Below are 17,525 nucleotides of genomic sequence, written 5' to 3'. Positions count from 1 at the left end.
ACACACACACACACACACACACACACAAACCTATTTAGGCCCGTTGCAGTTGCAGTTTAGACATCCTCTCCTCCATCCCTGTAGGTGGCTGTTACTGTCTGCTCTGCTCTTATTTACATTTTCCAAACAATACCCATCACCCACATACATAACACATGCAGACCTTTTTCCTGCCACCAGTTCTTTCAGTCATTAGCAGGTGGCGTGGGACAAATATAATGTTTCAATTTCACCAACTCCTTCTGTCCTTTTGTATTTTCTGTCTGTACGCCTCCTGTTCTGTGCTTTTCAGTCTCTAATCACAACACCATCATGTTTCCAGCTGTTAGTCATACTTGATTCATGAAAGCAGCAGGGGTGTGCACTGTTGATGGCCAATGCTGCATGAATTCAGGGAAGCCAATGTGTCACCCTGTATAGCCACAAAACTCTCCTGGAATGGTCTTCTCAAGTCACTCCTCTCCGTACTCTCCACTTCTCCAAACATCAGTGAGGCACAATAGAGTTGGAAAGTTGTAGAAGTTTTTTTTTGTTTTTTTTACCACTTAAAAATATCTCGTTTGAAAGGTTTTTTCCAAATGATATCGAGTGTTCCTCAACATAAAAGCTGTCTTCAGGATAATTTAATAACACGCTATGTGTATATTATGCCCATCGATTATAATTATTTCATCTCTGTTAAAGAGAAAATGGGTTGTTTTGCTCTCAATAACAGTAATGAGCCTCAGCTGGAGAATAGTGAAGACGGCAACCAAGGGAAATCTGAACACTTAGTCAACACAATTGGTAACCACATACAGCACTACTACATGTATGTAATGTTACCTAACAATCGGAAATGTAATTGATCAAAGCTGCTATCAGATGTCTACGAAAGCGTAGTCTTTAGTTTCAGCCTACTATTAGTGTTGTGCACTATGTTTAAAGGAATTTTAAGTGTCTGATTCTGGGTTTATTTTGGATGAATTCAGCAGCAAAGGTTATTGTAGTATTGCTGGCATAACTAACAAAAAAAACCAGGATATTGCAGAAGATAAATTAAAATAATCCAAACTGGTGAGAAAAACACCTATGGGATCAGTTTCAAACGGCGTCGCAAAGAGGATTAGCAAAGAATCCTGCCTTCATTGAGGCGGTACTGTCTGCAGTGGAAAACAAGTACCTGATACCAAAAGCAAGCAAAGCAGTACCATGCAGTGGAAATTAGGCATATGCCTCTCTCATTCTCTTTTCTTCTTTTGTCCCTCCAGCTGGAGTGGGGGGACATATTTGATGCCCCTCTCAGCCCATATCCCCTCCTCTGTTTGCAAGTGTCCTGTCAGTTGTGCAGTGATAAAGTCCAGGTCATGAAGGAGGCGGTGGGAGGAAGAAGGGAGTGGGCTTGTCGAGGGAGTTTGGTTTGCCGACAGCAGAGTGCAGAGAACAGTTGCTGCCTGCTAGACTGTGTTGCTTTATTGACCTTGTGTATTGATCTGTGACAGGACGAGGAGAAAAGATAAATTGAAAGACAGCAGGCCAATCTGCCACCTTTACTTTGTTAATTAAGGATTAGCAGGCTCTTTCTCACTCTTTCTCTCTCTCTCACACGCACACAAACACACACACACACACACACACACACACACACACTCACACTCACACAGTATTGAGTTCTTTCATAGATGGAGATATTTGTTTGCCTGGTTGTGACAATGAGAACTGATTTCATTCACAGGACAAAACAAAGCAGACTATACAGTCCACAGAGTACAGCTTTCAAACTAGGCATATGAAGAACATTGATATTGTAAAAGTTATTACACCTAAACAAATATAGAGGCAAAGAGAGCCGCTAGTGTGCCACTGATAATGACTAGTAAACTTGGGCCGAGGGGTCCACCTAACCTAACTATAGTTGTCATGTTAAATATCAATTAATTATCTTGACAAAAGGAACATCTTCAAATTTCTTGTTTTGTCTGATAAATAGTCCAAAACTTTTTTTTAACTTTAGCTTTTAAGCTATGACTAGAGAGATGGTTAGCTTAGCTTAGCATAAAGACTGGCAAAGAAAAAGTCTGGCACAAATTCCCCCATAAAACTGCAACTTGTGGTTTTTACACTTCAGTTTTTGTAGAGATTACACAAATGAGTAATAATGTGTTTATAGGTGCTGACAGGATAAACAAGTGTATCCCAACTGCTTTAGTCTTCGTGCTAAGCTAAGCTAAGTCTCTTCTGGCTTCATATACACAGATATGAGAGTGGTATCAATCCTCTCATCTAACTCTCGACAGGAAGGCGAGTAAGCATTTCTCCCAAAACGTAGACTTACTCCTTTAAGAATCTGGAACCTGAGAATATAACGCATTTTTGCCTGATAAATGAGTCAAATAAAAAAACAGTTATGAAAAGTGTTGTTGAATTACTGTCATATTGATTTATCATGTCAATTAGTCGAGTAGAACGGTTTTGATTCAAAATAAGAAAAAAGGAAGCTTGTTTGCAAGTGAAATGGCTAATGTTGGTGCTCTCTCTAGATATTACTAATAAATATAGAGAATGGGCAGGGGGTTGATGTGAAGCACAGTGCCTTATGTACAATAAGTCCGATGCCTGGAAAACACACAGGGGTGTTGCTCTTCTCTCTCTTGGTTCTTGAGGTAGACCTAAGGAAATAGTTAAGAATCAGACACGACAGCAGACCAACGAAAGAAGATCTGAGCCTCTGTCTGTCTGCCAGCTGCCGTGCACTTATTTTCCCCTTTTTCTTCTCTCTGAAGTTGGTGTATGATGTGTGTATGTCTGTGTATTCGTCTCACGCCTTTGAGATGTGAGAGCTGGATAAGGATTTTTGTGTCCGTCTGTGTTGGCACATATGTGTGTCCCGTGGGTGCTTTCATGGACATGCAGATGTTCTGTTTGTGTGCGTGTGTGTGTCTGCATTCCTTTGAGGAACATTATTTCCCCTGGCCTGACTTGGAGTTGGGCTAATATTTGCTGTGTTAGAAGTGAGAGCGGTGTGTCAACAGTAGGAAGTCAGGAGCCCAGGGTTAGTTCAGATGACTCCATTTCTGTCTCTTATAAAAAAGAGAGGGAGATGCAAATAACACACACACACACACACACACACACACACACACACAGTAAGCACACACACACACAGTAAGCACACACAGACCTAGCGCCTTTCAAGCCCGGCTAGGCATGGACATGGTGATGTTGAGGCATGGACATGGTGATGTTGACAGGCTTTTAGCAGAGCAACCTCCAGGCTACAGGATTGTCTGCAGTAGTGGGTTATTTTCCCCTCCTTTGCTCACTCTTTTTTATCCTCTACTACTTTTTGTCCACCCCCACTCTCTTTCTTATCCCCCATTCTCCTCCTCAGTCTTTCCTTGTCTGCCTCTTCTCTGACATCCATGTTTTGTCCAATCTTGGTCTTCATATCTTCTCTGGGTCTACAGGTCAAACAGCGAGAATGTCAGTCAGTCAGTTAGGAAGCTGCCCTGCCGCTGGCGTATTAGTTCATTAGCAGGCAGACATGCCAGTAACAGCAGCTCTTCTCACAGCTAATAGAGGGCACGCATCGCTAGCTAATAGCTCATTAAGGCAGTTTGCCATCCTTCTTGCTTGCTTTCACTTACTCTCTCCTTGTCTGTCCCTTTCACACATCTCTAAGCTTAGTCAAACTATGTAGGATCTGCTTGTTAAGGTGTCTAATTGAGGCTGTCTTTGTGTGTGTGAGCAAGTTTCCCCTGCTTCATTATTACCAGCCATGTCAGCGATGCTGGTATTATTTTCACCTTGTGAGTATCTGTGTGTGTTGTCATGGCAAAATTTGGTCATGGAGACACCTGTTGTAGGATCTACCACAGTGGTATTTTTGAGTAGTTTTGAATACTTTCTGGACAGGCTTTGTCACCGCGATAGCCATGTCATCACAACCATGCAAGATGCAGTCACAAAACTTTAGTTGGTCTGTGCAAGGGCGCTGGAAGAAGAGGGGTTGGAAGTAGGGAAGGGGTCATTGGCCACTTTACACACCTGGCTCAATCTGGTCTGATTCATGAATGTGACTGAATGCATGAGTGTCTTTGATGTGTGTAATATCCAGAAAACATTAGGTATTTGATACCGGTTGACATAGTGAATAAAAAGGGTTTACTTCTCAAAATGTAATATCAAGTTACTGCAGGTCTTAACGTTTTTATTTTTACTGGTTCACAAAACTTTAATATCACATTAGCTTTTTGATTTAGTGAATGGAGACATAGAAAGTAAGGAAAGTTTTGGTTTCTAAAGATGGAAGAGTCAATATTTAACATTCATAGCCAAAAACAAGATAAGTTCCAACAAGATAAGTTGCTAAAGTAGATATGTCCAATTGGATCCATTTTACAAGCTTCCTGCTTTAATTAATTCTTTAGACCAGAGCAGCCATGCCAAAGTGGAACAAACATACCTGTCAACTCTTTACTTGTCGACAAGTTGATGTCTGGCTCAGCTCAGAGTCTGCGATAAGGGCTGAAAGCAGAGACTACCTGTAAATGCTACTGGATTTGATAAGGAGAGAAAAGTTTATCGGGTTGCTGTGTCTGTGCCCCTGCATGTGTGAGTAAGTGACAGAGAAAGTCAACGCTTGCTAGTTTAGTTTGTGTGTCCCGGCGGGTCAGATAAAGTCAGGGAAGTTTATCGAGGTCAAACAGACAATTTCCTCCTCAGATCTGCACTGATTTGGTGTTGCAGCGTAGCTCGTACAGTTAAACCTCTGTTACCCAAATGCTTTGCTTAAAAGTGTTGAAATAATGATTACTTATTAACTGAATAATCAAGAAGATAATCACTAATTAATCAATAATGAAATGAATCATTAGTTGCTGCCTTGGGATTCCTGGTTAAATAGAGAAAATAATTAAAACGATAATTAGGAAGTTGTGCATCACTTGTGCATCACTATGCATATTATCCATTTATTCATTTAGCAAGTCAGGTGAAAGTGTTTTCAATATAATTATAATGTTTTTGAAATCTGTGTTTATTAGGCCTGAAGGGATTTAAAGCTTCATTGTTAACACTTTAGCTCTTTATGCATTTCTTTGTGTTTTCATGCGTGTGTGCATGCTGTCTCGTTGTATGCTAAATTGCTCACTCTAATGTATGTATAGTCAATATATCAGTGAATGCTTGCATACATTTGTAAAACATGTCTACTCATGCATGGATGTGTGTGTGGCCTCTATCTCATTAGTGCCCTTTGTCACCAGTTGATCTGTGGCCCCGTCTCCTTTTGGTCCATTGTGCTCATATCGGCAATGCATAAAGACCTGTGGACCGCATGGGCCGGTGAATTGGTTTGGATGAGAAGAAGGCAAGAAAGGTTAAGATAAAGTTGCTTTGAACAAATTCTCTCTTTGATCAGGCGGCTCAACGGTGAAAGGCCTTTCCAGAAGTCAGAGCCAGTTGAGAGAGGAGAGATCTAGATACGTATTGTTCTGTTTCATCTCGCCTCCGTCTTTCTTTTTGCTCTTTCACGCTGTTGTTAGCTGTGTGTACTCCTTGCCTCTTTGTTATGGAGAGTGCCAGGTCACTCTTTCATTACTCCACACAAACACAGATATGCACATACAATGACTTAAAAGCATTACTGAACATACTCACATTGGAATACCGAATAATTGGAAATGCTGAAAGAAGGCATTTTCCCTGTTCTCTTTCTAGTGCTGAAATGATTTGTTGCTTCATCGAGTGATTGAACAGAAAGCTAATCTGCAACAACTCGGATAATCAATTCATTATTGAAGTCATTAATCAAGCAACATTGCCCCAAAAACATCCTTGTTCCAGCATCAAAATAAGGATTTGCTGCTTGCATGTGTTTAAAATCTCTGTAATTGAATTTATTTCAGTTTTGGATTGCTGGTCAGACAAAACAAGAAATCTGAAGATGCTACGTGATCTATTGGGAGTTGTGATGAACATTTTTATAGTCTGTCTTTTTTAAATTTTTTAAATTTTAGACAGAAACAAACAGAAATGCTGAAATCTTCAGAAAGTTTACATCATCTACAAACTTGAAAAAAATAATTGAGAGACCATTCCATAATGAAAACATAATTTTTCCTAATTTCTCTCAGCTTTCTCACAGACCACCTTTAACAACAACAACAAAAATCCCTTATTTCCTGTCGAGCGAATTGATTATTTCCTCCAATCTAACTTCATTCAGCCCCGGGTTTATCAGCACAAAATCCTCACAGCACACACAGGGGCGATATATTGTGGGGTCTCTCTTTTGTACTCTGTAAAGCAGAACTATCAGTATAGCAGGAGCCTACAGCTGACCACAGTTTGGTGAATAGGAGTAGAATAGATGTTGCCATGGATGCATTTATAGCTGTTCCAGTGGCAAACACACACACACACACACACACACACACACACACACACACACACACACACACTTTGTATAACAGCTGTAATATTTAAGTATCCAACATACATCCGGCTCTGCAAGCCACTTTAAGGAAAAAAAACTTTTTTTTAAATCTTATTTCTCGTTAAAATATCAGCTTACACGCCATGAGAGGAGGTGCTTTCTTAACAACCAGGCACTGTTAAGACTGTGGTATTTTCAGCCAATCAATCCATTAAGCCAGAACACAAACATTCCCACCACTTAGGCTTGTTGTCGAGACAACAATCCTGTGGGAGGGGCTATATGTTGTGATTGGACAGTAACTTGTGCTTCATTTAAGTCATCAAATGGTGACATGTTTTTAGGGGTTCACCAAAGTCATTAGGATTTATTATCTGGGGGCCACCAATGACTGTATGACGTTTTATGGCAATGCATCCATAGTTGTTAAGATATTTCAGTCAGGACAAAAGATGTGAGCAGAATGACACATTGCCACCCCCAGAGCCACACTGCTGTGTGAGAGTGCCTGACTTTTCCTGTAGTGCCACCAGCACTCCAAAGCCAACACTTGTCCTTTAACGTGGAGTTCTATAAATAGAGATGTGTAATAAAACCATCACATCATCCTTGTTATCCTGTTGTTTTACAGATAGCAGACGCAGCCAAGACTTCCTCTCAGGCTGATGACTTGTACCTAGATGACACAGGCTCAGGAGGTTACTACCCTGAAGATGATGATGACTTTAACTCAGGGTCTGGCTCAGGTAAGACACACACACACAGACACACACACACACACACATACGTTTGCCCAGAGCCGTGATTACATTAATTTTCAAGTCTGCTACAGGTAGGTTCTTTCTTTCACTGCCTCTCTTTCTCTCACTCGATTTGAATTGAGATTGCCTTGTCACCCAGATTGCAAGTGTGCACATTTTTCTTTTTTATTAGTTCCTCTGCTCTACTTGCTTTAAGCACCTTTACAACTTTCATTCATTGTCCAAAAGTAAGTATCCTTTCTGGGAGAGTTGTATAATTGCAGTGAGAGAAAATCATGCTAGGTAAAAGGACAAAGACTGATCAGTAGCCCTTCCAATACTGCATACCCTATAACGCTGCCACTCTGTATTCTATAGGAGATTTAAACTGTAAATAAATAATGCTGTAATGATGAAGCTAAGTTAGACAAACTATATCAATGTGGGCATGAAATATTAATAAGATGAATGCCCCCATTTTACCTATTTCACATACACAAAATTATTATAAACATTTTTACCGGAATTTTAAAAACTAAAAATAAAACACTACCTTATGATTGAGACATTTTTTAAACTTTTTCTCCCAGGTGGACGGGAAGATGTGGTGGAGGAAACAGTGACTGTCACTATGGTTTATATGGAGCCCAATGCAGCAGAACCCACCCAGGACTCCACCAAAGATTTCACCCCCAGGGTGGAGACAGCCACGGTCAGGGAAAGGGCCAGGGACTTCGCACCCAGGAAACCGTTCAGAACAGAGGTAAGTACAGCCCGAATTATACTGGATTTTTTAATCTGATACCACTATTAGGTTTAAAATAGTGTGTGTGTGTATATATATCTATATATATCTATAGATATATATATTAATATTCTTCACACAAGCTAACAAACATTAAACGAAACATTCCCTTAAATTATATATATATTTTTTTATAACAATTGTGAGTAAGAAATGTATTGGTTAAGCACATTTGACAGTTATAAATAAACTACTCTCTGGTGGACAAAAAACATTTCTGTAAAGATACATTCAGAATTTTGACAACCTATATGCTGTTATGCCCTTATGTATTTTTGCGCCACCAAGATATGGCGCTCTGAGTAGCCTAAATGTCTACAATCCGAATTTTGTAAGTATATTGAACTACTAAAGGTATATGAAACTATTACATTAAAATATCCTTAAACATTTTCAACTATTGACTATTGACAACTGAAAGTCGTTTATAATCATGCTGGTTCAATTGTAACTGTCCTGACTCAAGTGACACAGTGCCTCAGTATGTCTTTAGCTGACCCAGTATGTCATCAAATCCCCGGTAATACCAGGAGCTGTGAGGTTGCTTTTAGGATAAAGATCAAGTGCTCACGTCAATTCTCAATGTTTTTGCTCCATTGCAAATTATGGAGGATTACATCTCTCTCGGACATAATCACATATTCTGGAACCATCCTAGATCTCGCTTCTGTGGGATGCACTCTTACTGTACTGTACTGGATACTACATCTGTTTGGGATTAGTCGTCAAGGTCACAACCCCATAAGCCAAACCTACCTGGCCCAGTTACATTTTTTTCACTCTTGCCTCTATCACTACCCCCTTAGCCAAATGTACTGGCATAGTTCCAGTTTGGTCATTTGCACTCTTCTGTTGTGTTATTGGAAAAAGCATGATACATGGGCCCGGATCCATTCCAGATACGATGCTTCTTTTCCTAGAGTCCAAGCAAAACCGCAGGTCCACTGGCTCAGTTTTCATTGCCTACTTGTTTTGAGTCTTGCAATAATCTTTTTGGGTAATCTGGATTTGTTCCATTTTCTTTCTCTGGCCAGGTTCCCTTTTGGTCCCCATTCTCTTCCTTTGACTAGACCTTCATACTAAGTGAACCAGTGGAAAGTGAAAAAGTGTTTTTAATGAGAAGATTGATACTTGTACATTTAATATGAAGCTAGAGCCAGCAGCCAGTTAGTCTTGCTTACCATTAAGATCGGAAACTGGGGAACATCCTGCCTGGCCCTGTCAAAGGGTAACTATATCCATCTACCAGCATCTCTGAAGCTTACAAATTAACACATTATATCTTGGTTGTAAATATGTAAATAGTGCCAAACATAAGACCAGAATTTTGATCTTTAAACATCAGTTTTGTACAGATTTAACAAACAAGATATACCGTGTTGATGTGTGAGTTGTAGAGGTGCTGGTCGATAGACAGATTTTGTAACCTAGGCTAGCTGTTTCCACTCTTATGCTAAGCTAACATAACTGGCTGCTGGCTGTAATCTCCTTTTAAACTGACCGATATGAGAGTTGTATCAATCTTCTCATCTAGCTCTTAGCAAAAAAGCGATTAAGCGTATTTCCTAAATACCAAGCAATTTGTTAAATATTAACAATAGTGATGAATTTAAGGATTATGCCATAACACCTAAGGGGGTTTTCACACTTGCCTTGTTTAGTTTGGTTGAATCGCACTAGAGTTTGTTTGCCCTGCTGGTGCGGTTCCTTATGGCAGTCGAGAACGGGACAATCACACCCGGGCGCACACCAAAAGCGGACCCAACAAGCAAGAAGGCTTTTAATTGAACTCTGGAGCGGTTTGTTTGTGGTGAGAACAAGATCCGACCTCGAACCGCACCAACTACTATATGTTCAGTAAAATCCGCAAGTCTGAGTTATTCTCCTGTAGTCAGGTGTGCTTTGCAATCTGTGATGCAGCTGATCATTCAAACTGTTGGAGCTTGCAACGTTTCTCTCACAGAAATAGACAGCGGTTAAGCTTGCTGTCCGTCATTTGCACCTCCGTGGTCAAACCAGCCGCCGCTAAAGTTGAAGACAAACACCAGCAGAGCAGGGCAAAGTCTTGATGAGCAGAACAGACATAGTAAGGTCACTTGGAAAACAATGTCTGATTATTTAAATGAAATGAGCTTGTTTGACCATGGAGTCAAGAACACAGGACCCTATTCCTTCATTTACTTTCTTGCTCCCGCCCCAGACACATGTGACCAACAAAGCGGAGTGAACATTCTTGCGTGATTTGTAGTGACGCATTTTGGTTCACTTGGATTTTTCCAGTTGTGAAACAAAACCAAACTCATGGCTCCAAGTTTACAAACTCATCAGTTGATACGGACCAAAGAAAACAAACTACAGCCCTGAATGAACCCAGATCCTCTAAACACACAGACAAGAACTATCAAGAGAACAGAACGTGAAAATCAGCTCAGTCAATAATGCATCCTCAAACTCCCTTCTAACCATCCTGTTTTTCTTCTCCTCATTCAGGCACCAGTGCCAGTTACAGAGGACATGCAGAGGAACCTGCTTACTAGTACGACTAGTGCTCCCGGCTCACCCCAGGAGGCCATTGAGGTCCGCACTGAAAACCTCTTCCAGAGGGCAGAGGTTTTGGCAGGTATGTGTCATAATAAACCACATTGGTAAAGTCTTAGCAAAAAGACTGGAAACGGGGAAACAGCAGATGTATAATATATTAATAAGTGAGCTTTAGAGGTGTTGCTAGGCAGACCTTCTTACTTTTGGACAATGCCAGGCTAGCTGTTTCCTTCTGTTTCTATTCTTTATGCTCTGATAACCTTTGGCTCTCGTCATCTAACTTTTGAAAAGAAAGCGTATATCCCAAAATGTCAAACTATTTCTTTATATTTGAGCCTTTAATGAAAGTAGCTTTTGTTGTCTCAGATGCATTTTGGGAACGTTTGTTTAATTTGTCATCTGTTTCCCACATTCTTATACGTTACAACGTAAAGATTGCAACCTAATCCACTTCTCATTATCATTTTTTTAATAAACTCCATCTGCATCCCTCTGTGGGACCTTGTAAAGTTCATGTCATTGTGTGTGTGCGTGTGTGTGTGTGTCGCTTTAAATACATGAAAGAGTGGAAAGGAAATTATCTGACTTGAAATCACTGTGCTCTCTGATGCAGTCTCTATCTCCCTACGTGTCTGAGGCAAACATTGATTGGCACCTCACTTTTACTTTGGTGTGATATCCATCTGGTGTTGGCAATATGCAGAAACAACATCAACAAGGACAATCAGGACAGCATCGGTTACATGAGAACTCGGCTAACATCTCTCTCCTAATGATAGCCTCATTTCATCTTTTGCATATTGTTCTTGTTCTCTATCATATTGAGTGTGATAGAAAAAAAGTATTGCCACTAAAAGTTCTTAAGATGAAGCCTATTAGTCACCATTTATCTCTCCCTTCTCTAACTTGTTCTCTTTGCCCTCCTCCTAGATTATAACCGTTACTCTTCATCTCCCATATGACTTCCATAAAACCAATTGCTCATAATCTAATTTTCATTTATTCACTCTGAATTTGGTTACTGCTTCTTGGAGCTCAGCAGCTGGTTGTGTGCCAGGATCTTTACCCATGGGGCCGTGGGGCCTGTCAACATGTGAAAACCCAAAGTGGAGCAGAGGGCAAAATGTAGCACCAGGAGAGACCCTAAACCGATTAGAAAGCTATAAAGAACCTCGAACAGGCATAATTGGGAGGGAGAGTGGAATAAGCCCATGTGGCGAGTTACACGCATTAGTGAGTGGAGTCAGGGTCAAAGCTGTGGGGGGGCGTGGATTATATTCAGATTTCTCCTGATGTTACACCACTGTTGGCATTTGGGTTTACAATGTGTCCTTAACTGAGTGTAGGGTACGCACATCCAAAACATCTACAAGTGGTGGATGAAAAAAAATACACTGCATGCAAAAGTCAGAGAAAGGATCTGCACACTGTACTGACAGATCCAAACGTTGGCTCGGTAAATAAAATTTGCTGGGTGCTAACGGAGACCTTTGTAAGGTATAGTTAAATAATCGTCACAAAGCAGAACAAATTGTCCAAAACAACAAATCAAACCGATCACCCTAACGCGATTGTCAGGGCACATTTTATCCGTTGCTCTACTAGTGTCCCCCAGGTGTGTTGCATCAGTGACTAATGACTAGTCCCACCTGTCCTCGTCCTGTTAGACAACAGCTGCCTCTCTAATCTCCACACACACACACACACACACACACACACACACACACACACACACACACACACACACACACACACACCAAACTAAAAGACTTATCATAACATTGCACTGTTAAACAAGTTAGTTTGCTACAGAGCAGGGTCAGCTGAGAAAAAAAAAAGTAAAGCATGCATACAGAATACAAATCTGTTCCCTCGGTTTAATAAACTGAGCACGGATTCATAATCCATGCTCTCAGTTTTATAAACGTGAGCAAAGTACGAAAGATATTCACAGATTCAAACTTCTGGGATTCATTACTCTATAGCAAAATTATATTAAATCACAAATGACGCATCTTTCCTCACGTAGGAAGGTTAACAATGAGCTACAAACTAATTTTTATTACAACGAGCCGTCCTCCAACCTGGAGAAATAAGATTGGTCTCTAGTAGCAGCCAGCAATGCTTAGGGACTGTCTATAAACTACAACACAGATCACAAAAATATCTATTAATTTAATCTTGAAATAAGGTGGTGTCTCCAAACTTACCTCAAATATAACTTGTCCCTTCCTAATTGTACTACAGCAATTACTGTTAAAGACATAAGTTTGGAGGAAAGATGCGTCATTTGTGATTTAATATCATTTCGCTATAGAGTAAATGATCCCAGAAGTTTGAATTTGTGAATATCTTTCTTACTTTGCTCACGTTTACAAAACCGAGAGCACAGATTATGAATCCATGCGCACAGTTTATTAAACAGAGGGAGCAGATTTGTATTCTGTGTGCACGGTTTAGTTTTTTTTCTCAGCTGACCCCATGCGGGCTTCGTAGTTTGAGGGTGACTTGGCTGAAAAGAAAGAGTGTGGAATCTCACAGATTCAGCCTGTACAAACAGTTGTACATTGTCTTCTACAGTATAATCCTGTTTCTGAGAATATAACTCTAATGGAATCTTCAGTGGAGTTATTGTATGTAGGGTCCAGGGTTTTTTGAGCTTGCCTCTTCGTTGGGTAAGTCATGATATGTTGAGTAGGCTACCTATATAATAAGTGTAACTTATACAGTCAATTTGGGCCCTGTTACAATACCAAATTGACAAGAAAGTTTAAAAGAAGGTTATTAAAAAGTACTGTCTTGTTTCTTATTTCTGTTACAGTGGTAAATCAAACAATAAAATAACTGCTTACATATAGCATTACTATGCTACCTTTATCTTTTATGTCAAAAACTCTACAGATAGAATCAGATTATATTCCTAAAAGGTTTTTTTCCACAATATTTCCGTCTTGCAATGACATTTATCAGCCAGATCAGGAGAAGAAACAGGATTTAGTTTAAGCCATGCAGGACTGGTCGTCGTTTGTTTGTCCCCATTGGATTTATTTGCCTGATTGTTAAGCAATGGAACCAATGCAATCGGCTTCTTCCTCTTTAGCCCCCAGTCAGCAGTCACTAAATGGATTACAGACTGTGTTGCATCAACCATTATTAGGATAACACAGCTCTGTGTACCAATCAAGGATCGGAGTCTTAATGTCCCATACATGGAACACTAACTTTCAAACTCACCAACAGGACACACATTAGAAGTGAAATGAACAACAGAATGTGATTAATTTTGAATCCCTTGGGACAAATTGAGTTTTTTTCCCCATTGGCATAAAGTGACTGCATTGGTTTCAACATTCTGCTGAGACGGTTGCCACTTGGTTTCTCCACATGTTGCAACAATAGCTGATAGGGTTGCTAAAATTTCACTGTCTAGTAACTGATTACTCAAGACACCGTTCATCTCAGACTATAAGGAGACCGGCTCAATTTAAGGTCTCATTGTCCATGAGGACACACAGTAGACATTGATTTAACTTTCTGAGCATTGATAGTTTACCTTCCCTTTCTGTCTCTGCCCCCCCAGCTGTTATTGCAGGCGGCGTGATCGGCTTCCTGTTTGCCATCTTCCTCATCCTCCTCCTGGTCTACCGCATGAGGAAGAAGGATGAGGGCAGCTACGATCTGGGAGAGAGGAAACCCTCCGGCGCAGCCTATCAGAAGGCCCCAACCAAGGAGTTTTATGCATAAAAAAAAAAAACTCCCGTCAACAGATCAGCAAAATCACAAGTGTCTGTCGAAAACACAGTCCACGACAACAGCAAGCCTGTTCAAACACGAACAACAACAAAATGTTTTCGAGTTGATTAAGGAAAATAGCATAAAGGAAAGCTTTTGCATAGAGTATTGTTATTAAGACCTTTTCTTTCTTCTTTTAAAAAAAAATTAAAAATTAAAGAAAACCAAGCATTTCCTATTCTATGGCAAAATCTCAGTGTATTTAAACATTTTGTGTATTATTTGAAAAGGCTGAAAAATATTAAACAGGATCTGTAAAGGCAAGGAAACTAATCACATCTGTCTTCTGTCAAAGGAGCGGGTTCTAGTTACTGACTACTCTTAACTGTAGCAGTATATTATTTGTAAAGAAAACAAATTCACAAGTGGAAATAATTGAATATAATTATTCTGTATCAATCCTACTTTCTTTTTTCTTTTTATTTTGTCCTAGCATGTCTGTCGTTGATCTCTCAAGGTGTATTACATTAATTTAATTTTTTCTCTGATGTTAAAAAAAATTGCCTTTGTAGTTTTGATGAAGCTCTTCGGTCTTCATAATTAACGCTGTTAACGGTCAATGTAAATGTTCTCCCTTCAGGTTACAATGTTTAATATTTGTTCTCACATCTGTTTTTAAGTCAATTGTGAGCGTTCGATTATGTCTTTGTTTATTTGTTTGTTCTCTTCTCTGTAGCCTTGTTTCCAAGAGCATTTTATTTACAGTACATACAAGGAACAGGTTTTAAAAGATAAAAAAAAATAAGCGCGTCAGGGCTCGGGGGGGAAGACTTATCGCAAATCTTGCTTCTGTAATGTCTCGCTGAACTTCTTTTCCTTTTAAATGCATTCTCTTTCACATCGCACATTCACTGCTTTTGCTTCCCTCTGCTGTGGTGCAGCTTTCAGTGTTTGTGGAGTTTTTTGGGGGTGAAGTTTCTGCGCCGTGGCTTGTTGTGTTTTTGGCCCATGGCCACCTCCCTCCCCGATGTGTCCCTTGAGTTCAGTGACTGCACACAAACTCTGCTAGTACCCTTTAACCCTAACATCTCCTCCCCCTTTCTATGTTTACCCTAACCTCCCTCATTGCCGCTTTCTTTTTAATCAGATTGGAGCATGGCCAGTTCTGTGTGCCCCCCCCCCCACTGCCCTCAAATCACTCCCCTTCTCAGCTACATGGAGCCACCCGTGTAGCCTGGTGTTATTGTCCCTGTCCCAGTGTTGATTCTTTAGGCCCAAAGGTCTGCTCACTACAGGCCTGCTACTGCTTGGACACAAACACACCAGGCCTGGGCTCAATCCCCACATGCAGAGCACATACCTCTGCAGCAAACAACACCCAAACACATCCCCCCCCAGTTTGTATTCAGAGGGATTGATAAATACGGCACAGAAAATGCAGGACTCCAGTGTTATGTCTGAATAGTCTTTGACAAGACACTCACGTTCAAGGCTACTCATGTTTCTTTCTTTAGTGGTCAGTGCACAGGTTTCAAAAGAGCTTCTGTTGAGTATTTGAGATTGTTTATTAGGTTTAAAACCTGGGTTTAACCCAATAAAAGGCCACAAAATGGCAGCAGCAAAATAGCCGTGTAGCTACGGTTGTATGACAACAACAAGTTACTGTCTATTTTTTAGTCACGTCTACATGAACTTGCGTTGAAGAAACGCGCATGTTTTGTCCGTCAGGTTTGTGAAGTTGCCTTTTTCAGCTGTACAGTAATGTGAAGTAGACACAGTAGATGCCATCACATCATCTAAACTCCCAACACCACCCACACAAAGCTGTTCATCTCTCTACATCTCCATCTCTCGTGTTCTTCTCTTTCTATCCATCTGTGCGCCTGTTGTTGTCCACTACCATCCTCTTCTCCCCATCTCTATTGACCGCTTTTTTCATAGCACCTAAGGTACTGAACTATACTGAAAAACCCAAAGACTCACAGTATTTCTGCTCTCGCCATCCTCCCGGACCCGAACCCCTCCACCATGGTCACATCATGTTGGTTCCTCATTCTCTTTTAGTTTTTAGTTATTTTTCTCTCTCTCTCTCTCTCTGTATTAGAGACCTGACCGTTGAGTCCAATTGCTTATTAGTATATGAAAAGATATATAAATATATATAAATGTATATTCACAAATGTTTTAAACCTTCAAAGTGCCTACCATTTGGAAATGTACTTGCTCAAGGTGAGCATGTGGCGGGTGTGTACACAAAGGAGGGGTGTAAACGACTTGACTGGCATTCTGTGAGCATGGATGACTGTAATGGTAACTTTTTTTTAGTCTTACAAAAGCTGACAGTATTGTACCTATAAGTTGAAACAACACTACTGAATAAACATTGTGGCCTAATCACACTTGTTTTTTCCTCCTTGATCTGTTGATTATGTCAAGGTTATGATCAATTAAATGTCTTTTACAAGTCAAAACTAAATCACACAGAGCAGGAAGCATGTTGTGCCTCTGCTGTGACTTCAGCTCTCATTGGGTGTTCTGGAGTTACCAGTTAATGTAAAACTCACTGTGACTATAGGGGGCTGGGGGAAAAATTAATAGTCAATAGTTTGAATGGATTGAGCCATTTATCAAGCAAAATTGCCAAATGTTTCTCCATACCAGTTTCTTAAATCTAAAGGACTATCGCTTTTGTCAGTCTTAGATACCATAGTTACCATAATTTTCATTTTTGGGCTCAATAAATATCTATCTATCTAGATATCTGTGAATTGAATATCTTTTGGATTTTCAACAGACAAAACAAGCCTTTTTGAAGCTTCACCATGAATAATAACCATAATAAATTGATCAGATTAATCTGAATGATTACTAATTGGTAATAGCAGCCCTAGGAAGTTTCAATTTGCATCATGCTATTCTGCGCTGTTGTAGTTAAAGCTTTAGTGCATAACTTTTGATATTAATGAGAGTCCGTTACGTTCAAGCCATTTCCAAATGAGTTGCTATAAGGCTAATTAAGACTTTCAGCTCCAATAAAACTTTCTGAAGATAATTACCTCTTCTGTCCATCATGTTTTTTAATCCTCCGTGGTTAGTCGCAACTGTGTGGAGGATGGGTGGGGGCTGTGCGCAAACACGGAAGGCTTGTATTATTTGGACGCACCAACAGTGTTATCATTAATTTCCCCTTGTGGGATTAATAAAGTATACATTATCATTATCATTATTATTATTACTTACACCCGATTTCCACCAACTGCGGAATGGCTGCGTTCCCACCCTGTCCCAG

At 40.1% G+C, this 17,525-nt stretch overlaps 1 protein-coding gene across 1 annotated transcript in view; it reads left to right on the top strand.

The window, feature by feature from the left end:
* sdc2 (syndecan 2) overlaps positions 1–16,631 on the top strand; it is a 43,520-nt gene extending 26,889 nt beyond the window's left edge. The window contains exons 2-5 of the mRNA XM_032534763.1: positions 7,050–7,164; positions 7,749–7,921; positions 10,454–10,583; positions 14,085–16,631. Of these exons, the coding sequence (XP_032390654.1) occupies positions 7,050–7,164; positions 7,749–7,921; positions 10,454–10,583; positions 14,085–14,248 (582 nt within the window). The 3' untranslated portion in view covers positions 14,249–16,631. The remainder of the gene's footprint in view (positions 1–7,049; positions 7,165–7,748; positions 7,922–10,453; positions 10,584–14,084) is intronic.
* The last annotated feature ends 894 nt before the right edge of the window (positions 16,632–17,525 follow it).

Source organism: Etheostoma spectabile, chromosome 14 (assembly GCF_008692095.1).
Source record: "Etheostoma spectabile isolate EspeVRDwgs_2016 chromosome 14, UIUC_Espe_1.0, whole genome shotgun sequence".
Lineage (NCBI taxonomy): Eukaryota > Metazoa > Chordata > Actinopteri > Perciformes > Percidae > Etheostoma > Etheostoma spectabile.
This window is presented reverse-complemented; position numbering and strand designations above follow the sequence as displayed.